Source organism: Perkinsus marinus, assembly GCF_000006405.1.
Source record: "Perkinsus marinus ATCC 50983 genomic scaffold scf_1104296952332, whole genome shotgun sequence".
Lineage (NCBI taxonomy): Eukaryota > Perkinsozoa > Perkinsida > Perkinsidae > Perkinsus > Perkinsus marinus.
The window spans coordinates 1-9,124 of record NW_003208898.1 but is presented as its reverse complement, the minus strand read 5'-3'; the positions used below and the strand labels follow the sequence as shown (position 1 = coordinate 9,124).

The window sequence follows — 9,124 nt, the reverse complement described above, 5'->3', positions numbered from 1 at the left end:
TGCGTCCATCACCAGTAGACTAGCGCTAATCGGAGTCCGATTACCGGACTATTTGTAGGCGTAACATGCACATATGTCTGCGTGTGGTAACACATATGTAGTGGTGTCGGACTATCGTATCGAACACACCAAAAATGTTCTTCCGCCTTCGGTAGACACTGCCAGCACACGACTGACACCCCACAAATGCAGTGCGATTTGCGCTACCAGTTTGCCGATACCAGTAATGTTGGCTGCAGTCTCGACCACATATCTGTTGTTGGTAGCGATGGAGCACCTCCAGCTCGCAAGAATGTCGCAGGCTCGTGCTTAATACGACATCCCAAGAATTCAAGTTACGTCACAAGATACATCTGTGGGCGTACGAGACGCGACGCCTTCAGTTGTTTGAGCCGGAATCTTTATCACTCAGCGACTAAGGATATCTAACTGCCCTTCTTAAGCTTCATTGATACACTTAATGAAGATCTTCCTTCTCTTCGCTATTGCCATCATCAATGCTGTCCTCTGGAAAGGATGCAGCAGCAACAATAGAGGTGAGGCAAGCACTCGGGTCAACTCTTCATTGCCTCGCTTTAGGTGGTACAACCACTACGACCACACCAACTACTACACCTGCTGCTATCGCTACCACGACTCTAAGCCCCTCTCAAACAACCACTACCACTCTACCTCCGGGACCACCTCCAATTGGCACCTTCGTGCTCGACGACAACGTAGGCAGCTTTGGTCACTTTACTGGCAAGATCGTCACCTCGAATGCTGACCCTGATAGATTGATCATCACGGAGATGTAAGCTCACTAGGCGCCCTTCCTCACCTCTTCTTATATGCTGTTGTACCGTGTTCAACACCTTCATAGTCTTCCCTAGCTTATATCATTAAGAATTTTCAGGGTCATATTGACGGGGACAACACCGCCCAGTGAACTTTTCCGCAGCACCGGCAATGTACCGTTCCACACAGAAGGATCGAGAGTTGTTCTTGATGACCTCAACTCCTTCCCACCCATCGCACATGTCGCCCTTGATGGTAAGCCTCGGCAACACCATAGTCGGACCAGATTTGTGGCTGTCCATTTGAACCACTCAGCGTCGGGTAGTTCATCGAATTACCCCTCGTCAGGTGCCATCATCACATACGAATCTTCTGATGACATCCAGATCAACATTACTCGACCAGTTAGCATGTCAATCAGACTGCATCGCGCCCCAGCGCGGAGGCTCATGAGGGCTCCCTGGGCGCCGTTCATCTAGTTCCATAGAGATTTTCTTCACGTCGCCAGAATGTAATCCTCATCTTTGGCACCTAAACCTCTCGAGGTTACTTTTTTTTACGAGTTTTGAAGTTATCAAATCTTTCGGGGGGTATCTTAAGACTCAATCAAGTTGTGTTTGAGTTTGGTAGTTGACCAGAGCAAGGCAGTTTTGGAGTTGAGGAATACATTGAAGAGTGTACCGAAACCCGACTTTCTTCCCGTGTTTCGTCGTGCTTTCCTTGGTGTCATATTCTCTACTGCAGCGCAGCAGTTGCCCGTTAGTATTGAAGTATTCAACCGCAGGGAGTGATGACCGATGTGTCTACTCCATGGCGCGACGAGATGGTAGCGGTTGAGGAATTTTTCAGAGTTAGTTGCGGCTCTGAACCAGACTGAAGCGCTTTGATGCTGACACATGGGAGCATTGCAGAATAGCACCTTTGTATTTCACTACAGTTAGTAGCATGATGCGATTCAATGATACCACACTCAATGGAACTCGACGACGATGTATCCTTGCGGCCTCTGTCATCACCGGCGCTCTCATCACGCTAGCATTCATTCCCCGTCAGAACGGCCTAGCCAGCTCTCTCAACCTTACGCTAGGAATACCAGGGATCTTCAAATGGGCGAGCCAGGAGGATCCAAAAAATTCGAGCATTACAGTGAGAGATCGACTTATGTCACCTGTGCGATCGAACCGCTCTAGAACTTGTAGGAAAGAACTTTTAGTAGAAATTGTCCGTATTTCCGTCATTTAGATTTCGAAGAACGAACCACAAACACTTCTCGTGGAGTTGCCAAGCACATCTACTCTGAATTCATCCACGCAGTCCGCTTACAGATATCATCCCCCGCTGGACAGGGAGGTTCGGCTCTCCCATACCCTTCATTGCTCGAGCCTGAGAGACAGTATTGGCTGAATTACAGCCCAACCGCTATCACGCAGGGAGAAGGGGACAACGGAGGGAAAGTGGGACAAACCGGAATACACAGTGTTTGTACAATCGAGCAACTCCAATAATGAATCTGATAGTCCAACTGCGAGCTATAATAACACCTAATGTGAATTTAGGCTTAGTCGCTTTAGTCTTATCTAATCATCGAGTACATTTCCGCTAGGTGCGGGTCGATCTCCCATCCCAAATGTTCCCCGATTGGAACGGAGAAGCATATCTGAGCACGTTCTACGGTGGAGATATAGAACGAAGTTTCTGGTCCAACACCGGCGTTCTACACCGATCACAACAGGGCTATTGCAAGTTGGTTGAGGTGGAGACTGCCCTACGATCAGGCGCCCAGGTATGCTCCATCAGGAGACGAACAGATCACGCTGTATAGCGATGGTCTCTTTGACTGTCAGACGGTGCGCCTCCTCTTCATTGGCTGCTCGATGTCACAAGGGGTGAATGCTTGTGGGAAAACCTCAAGAATAGGCATTTGCCCAGGCTGTGAGGAGCACCGCTGGAAATTCCTCTGTGTTGTGACTTTGGATACCCGAACTGAGTGGGGATTAAGTTCGTCAGGCCATATTGGCGAGGACTCATCAACAAAGCTGAACGGTACTTGCAGCAGCTTTGAAGGCTGCGTTCGATCGGGGAAGTATGACCGAAACTACTGTGGTTGTTGTAGCTGGATATCACTATGGTATAGATGGTTGAAGTAACCCACTCAAGAGAGCAATGCACGTCGAGGCTCTTCCATCTCAGAATGCGATATCCTGAGGCGGACATCCGTCCACACAAGGTCGGTTGCAAGCGAGGATGCAACGCTGTAGTCGCAGCGAAGAGTCTCAATAGTGACCTTCGCAATGACGGTTTATGGCCTCTGCGATCTACCGACTTGGTAGTCGTTGACCTGTCTGCCTGTGAATTGGTGGCCGATGGTGTGAAGCTCGATGACTCTTACAGCAAAGCTCAGATAATGACAATGCAGAAACTGGCTCCTGCAGCGGTTATTCTAGCCCTGCATGCACCGAAACAAATCCCAGGGTTCTCTAACTTTGGTCTTGAGAGGCTCTATCGGGCAACGGCTGAGACTACCGATATTCCGCTCTGGGCATGGCAGATCATCGCTGAGAAAATGGATACTCGATTAGCCCGAACCGGACCGGCTTCGTGGCCGCATCCTCATTGGCCACTTCACTTCCTCATTGCTGACTTCATGGCAATACTTTGGAAGTCAGAACTCGCGGCTCGAGACAGCGCATGCGATCACTCAGCCGTCACAGCGCAGAATACCTCGTCCACTGCACATTCGTTAGACAGTCAAACGAAATCATCGCAGTCTAACTTAGACTGCGATGACCTCCCTCCTGAGCGAGTTACAGTTTTTAGCGCAGACGCTCTGTTGCAGTATATTCGCGATAGCACGGCTGGTCTGGGTTGGGGTACAAACGGCGGTCGTGTTAGTCAAACTGGAGACAGTTGGGAATTGTGAGAGTTTTCAGCTCTAATTTGCGGATATTCCGTTCCTCAGGATCGAGGAGAGACCCGACAAACCAGGTTGGATTGCTTCCACTCCCCAAGGAGGCAGCTCTCTGGAGTTCACTATGACCAACCACAGTCGGTTACAATCATTTCAGAATATTGCAAGGCTTCGTCGATTCCGCTGGCAGATTCTTCTGCCCTACGAATAGAAGTATTCTATCTGAAAAGCTACGATAAACGGGGAGCTGTTGAGGTTCGGCTCTGCGACGATAATTCTACTGGAATAAGTATTGACAGTCTTTGGGATGCTAGAGTGTCCCTACTGCAAATAGAATCTTCTGTATGGAACGCCACGGCAGCTTGCGGTACGACTTCGGCCTTGCCGGTCCACTAGTGTTTCATTAGGCGAGGCCCGCGAGAGAGTCGTCAGGGTTTCCCTCTTGCCCAATACAACCCGGGTTGGTAACACATTCAAGATCAGCAAAGTGATGGTGTGCGGACTATGACCATGACCCGTCATTGCTATCATTGTTTCGTTGCATGCGAGTTCAAAGTTCTACGCGTCGACGACCAGCCAGTGGAATCACGAGTCAACTAACGCGTTGAGCCCCCATGACGTCGGGCCCCCAATCCGAACTCGCTCCTCCGTATAGACAAACACCACAACTTTATCATTAAAGGAACTTCTCATAACAAGCTCCTGCATAATTCGCTGACACATTCACGGAGGGTTGGTATGAACGAATAGGACACTATGGTTCTGTATGAGGTCGGCCAGGGGACTATCTGGGTATCAGAACCTTGGACTCCCACGTTCCGAAACCGCGTACCGGTATCTTACGTATCTCTATAACATAGGACTCCTACGATAGAGAAAGATATAATTCCAATAAATGAGGTTGAAGTAGACATATCATTTGGAATGGATTACTGTGATCAATTCGTAGTTAAATATCGAAACACGAGCTTCGGATTTGAGAAATTCAATGACATTTACATACTGAGTGTACAGAGTATAACTATAATGGAACTAAAGAAAGTACAGATGGACCCAAAGGCGGGATAATCAAGGCTAGCGATCTCGAAGCCACCAGTAAAGACGGGACAGGGAGTATAGCATAAGTTGGGTTGAGTTACCGCCAATTGTGTGAGCTAAGAAATAGTGAAGACAATGGACCAGCGACAAGAGTGACCCACCACATGCCCCCTTCTTATTTTGGGAGCACGAAGTCCAGCAAAGCGACAAAATTCGAAGCCGTTCGGTTGAATTTTAGTTTTTGCCTTCGCATTGGACGGGGCAACCTTTGTAGGCGATTGTGAAGCTTTTTGAGTTGTTGTGTTTGCTTCAATTAGAACTTAGCTATCTTTATTTAGTTGAGTTACGAATTTGGCTAGCATCATATGCGTTATTATCGACGGATGTGTGAGACAGAGCTCGCTTAGGCGTCAAAGATAAGGGGTGTAAGCTTGGATAAGCGTCACATTTAACGAACGAACATGACGAAAACTCGGTTAGGCGTCATAGATAACGGGCATGCATGACGAATAGTCGATTAAGCGTTACAAGGGGGTCCTCAGAGGACCCCGGAGCCAGGAACATAACGAGGGGAGGAGCTTCGGAGTCTTAGACGGTTCGTCAGATGAGGGTGAAGGTCAGAAAGAAGGAAGAATGGCGATGGTCCATCGTCGATGGAGCGAAGCGATGAATGCTTCCATACCCTCTTGCGTATGGAAGGCCATCCATCAATGACGGTATCCTCGACTCGATAAGATCGAGCGCATCCTCGCCGTGGCACACTTGATAAGTTGCATTTATCAAGTCCTTCTAATGTGAGAGATACTGGGTGAGAAAATCTATAAGCACTGATGAAATTCAACCGTCTTTTATTCCTGCTGCTTGTCGTCGACAAATTTCTATGATCGACAAGTTGTCGATCATTACCTCTGTTCCGTCAACATGACCATGTGGCGAACCAGTCCATTACCAAGGTGAATTGATGTTCGTGATTAAACTTCCAAGAAATGAGGGTGAGTAAGACCATCTGCGATCAGGTTCGGTTCCAAAGCAGTACCAACTGATCGACTTACTGACTGGCTGCTATCAAATTAAGTGGGGGTGCGCCTGTCGTATATCCCTCTGGCTACTCTAAGCTCTGAACCAAACACAACTTCGAACCGTGAGATACTTGAATGATAGTGCTCAACCCCTTGTACTCCACAATACACGTGCGTTAACCGCGTGCTCAAGGGCCTAATGAATAGGCTTTATTGCGTTGGCGAACTCAAAGAAGGGCATACGTATCCATCGATCGCAAAAAATACGAAAAATAACGATAAGGTCTTAAAAAGTGCTACCAAGATTGATCGCTAAAGAGATCTATCAACCTGCTTTCAGCAGTCGAGTAGCTAAATCCCCAGACACACCATACGTTCGAGGCGCATAGTCAGAGACGCAACGCGTTGCAACTTATGCGCGATGCAGTGTGACAGAGATATTAACTGGTTGGGTAATGTTGAACTGAATGTCATCTGGGGGCAGGTACGTGATGATAGCATCTGAAAAGAAACTCTCATATCAATAACTCAATCGTTGAATGCTTTAACTGATGTAGAACAATTCGCTCATTTCCACGAATAAAAGAACGCCACACCGAAAATATTTGATAGGTATTTCCGAGGCCTACTAGCAACAATAGCTTTGGCGAAAGCGGGAAATGCGCTGAAATCATCCAGGACAACTCTGGCGCCTTTCATGTGGAACGGCACATTCTTGGTGGTATTAATTACAACCGAGGGAGGTGTAGACGGGACCTCCATGAGCCTGAGATAATATCATTGCTGCAGCTGAGGCAGATAGCACAGTGTACCAGAGATATCACCAGATAATGAGTATTGGAGACGAAAGAAAAGCTACGACACAATGGATGGATGACTCACAGCTTTGTAATGACCAAATTGTTCGGGTCGGCATCCGAGGATACTAGCCTTCCGACTAGTCGGCCCAGAACCGGAATGCTGGCATTGAGCAGGAATGTGCCAATCGGGGCTAGTCGCGGAGGAAGAGTCGGTCCACCAGTTGTAGTAGCCGGGCCGGCTGTAGTAGTAGTAGCAGCTGTAGTAGTGGGAGCAGCTGTAGTAGTAGTAGCAGCTGTAGTAGTAGGAGCAGCTGTAGTAGTAGGAGCAGCTGTAGTAGCCGGGGCGGCTGTAGTGGCCGGGGCGGCTGTAGTAGCCGGACGGGCTGTAGTAGCCGGACGAACTGTGGTGGTACCTAAAACTAAAGGTCCGAGTGCTGTAGCCGAGAACGGAGCATACTTTTGCTGCTGCATCCTTCCCAGAGGACAGCATAGATGATGGCGACAGCGAAGGTGAAGAAGATTTTCATTGATGATACCAGCAAAGCTGCAACAACATAACTCGGAGCCTCAAGATCTCTCCCTAGCCAACGATGACTCCAGTTCAGTGGTGCTAGCAGCATCCAAACACCCAGTTGCTTTCCGTGATCGCTGTGTTCATGGCACATGCATGCCTTACACACACGTGCATTGTGCGACATAACTCGGGTTCTCACGTTTCCGGGATTTTGGGTAAGCCTAGCAAGCTCGGATGCCAACCCGAACAATTTGGCCATTACCGAACTGTGGGGCATCCATAGACGTAGCTATCTTTCTCTGTCTTCAACCCTCCTTATCGGGTGATATCTTTGGTATACACTTCGCTTACTGGTCCGACAGTTGTCAAAAAGTGGTCCGCCTGTAGACAAAGCTTGTACAGAGGGTTGCGTGAGGGGAATCGCGGGCCTTCGGCCCGCTATAAATGCCAGTTGTTATTGTTGTTGTTGTTGGATGGCCAGTCGCTAGTTGGTGGGGTAAGGTCCTATCAACCTTCCTCTCTCCGCCCCTCTTTTTTTACTTTTGTTTTTATAATCATAGTACATGGTAAATTGTCAATGGTATGGCTTGCGTGTAACTACGCAGCGGCTTGCCCTCGGTCTACTCTGCCCCCTGTTCTCGCCTCCACCATCGGCCAGACGTCTTTCAGGAAACTCATGAGGGCCTTCAGGCTTCGCCTCCATTTCAGAAAGCCTCCCAGCCTGTTGGGCATCCTCTCAGGGTGTCTGAGAAACTTTCCACAGAAACTTTCACAGAAAATTTCCGTGAAAGTTTCCAAATTTTTCCGCGTGTGAAATTTTTCAGGAAACTTTTGCTGAGTGTGCATTTTCGATGTTAGAGACCTTTTATTCATCTCATACAGCCTCATGATTGTTAGAATGAAAGAGTCGCTCAGCTAATCTGACCCAGCATGTCTCGAATAAAGGAAATACCTCGCTTCAGCTTAAAACGTCAAGTACTGGGCGGAGAATCTCGATTTAGCCCGACCTTTTAGAGAATAATTGTTTCACACTAGATTACTCAGTATGTCTTCCATAGGTGGGCAGTCTTTCGCGGGCCCTGGCCAGGCGAGACAGTCAGGGACTCTGATCCAACGTGGAATGGCAATGACATTACCATTGTCAGCTGATGATCGGCTCGAAATGAGCCGCTCAATGTATATTCTACACTGAGCCATCCCAACTTCTACAATATAGAATCTTTCCAATGAAAGTTTCAATGGAAGCTCCCACTTCAAGGCCTTTCCAAAGGGAGTCTACTGATTTCAAACTAAGTAGTCCTCCGAATCTAAGCTAGGGTGGAATACGATGATCTAGAATCCCGTCATGTGCAGCGCGGCGCCACTGGCGTCATGATGCAGCATAAAGGAGTAATCGAACGAGTTACTGTTGACGGTCGCCGGTATATGAATTCGCCCGCACATGTGACCGACACGATCCGCGGCAAAGTTCGTAATAGTTGATTTAGCAAACAGGAAGTTCTCAAATGCAATATGATGCCTACGGAGGCTTGCAAGAATGAATTGTGTCAACGCATTTGCTCTTAATTTCGCGAATATCCCTTCCCCACCAATTGTGAAAATTTCCGAAACTTTCGGAAAAATTCCCGGAAAGTTTCCTCTGAAACTTTCCGGCGTTTTGGAACCCCTTTTCCGACACCCTGCATCCTCTCGCCCTCCAGTTTCCTCTTCAGCCGCGTCCTATGCGGGGCAAATCTTGAGCATACATATATAAGGTGCATCTCATCCTCCAGAGGGTGGGCGCAGAATCTGAACGCCTTAGTCAATCCCCTCTCGATCTTCGACCATTGTCTCCTCGTGCTCGAGTGCCTGCTCATCACCTCCATTAGCCTGCACGTCTCTACGGGCGCCAGACCCGCTCCTTTAATAATCCCTATCTGTTTGGGTCCTAGTTAACCCCAGTCCAGCGCACCCTGAGCTTCCCGCAATTTCTTGCCCAAGCCTCATCTCCCCTCGAGGCAAATTTCCGATCTATCATCTCCTTCGTATGCACCCAAGGACTGCCGCACCCAGCGGCTTCCCTCTCCTC

The 9,124-nt window shown here is 48.5% G+C and overlaps 2 protein-coding genes across 2 annotated transcripts; one reads left to right on the top strand and one right to left on the bottom strand.

Moving 5' to 3' along the window:
* Nucleotides 1-2,968: 2,968 nt before the first annotated feature.
* Pmar_PMAR027559 (hypothetical protein) lies at nt 2,969-3,436 on the top strand (the record flags this gene model as incomplete). The annotated part of the gene is made up of 1 exon (XM_002776996.1): nt 2,969-3,436. A coding segment is annotated over one exon (468 nt), but the record flags the coding sequence as incomplete, so codon positions are not given.
* A 2,427-nt stretch (nt 3,437-5,863) lies between these two features.
* Nucleotides 5,864-7,162, bottom strand: Pmar_PMAR027558 (polythreonine protein, putative; the record flags this gene model as incomplete). The annotated part of the gene is made up of 4 exons (XM_002776995.1): nt 5,864-6,243; nt 6,372-6,508; nt 6,625-6,955; nt 7,000-7,162. The coding sequence occupies 4 exons, from the start codon at nt 7,160-7,162 to the stop codon at nt 6,155-6,157; spliced, it is 720 nt and encodes a 239-aa protein (XP_002777041.1). The 3' UTR covers nt 5,864-6,154.
* Nucleotides 7,163-9,124: the final 1,962 nt, after the last annotated feature.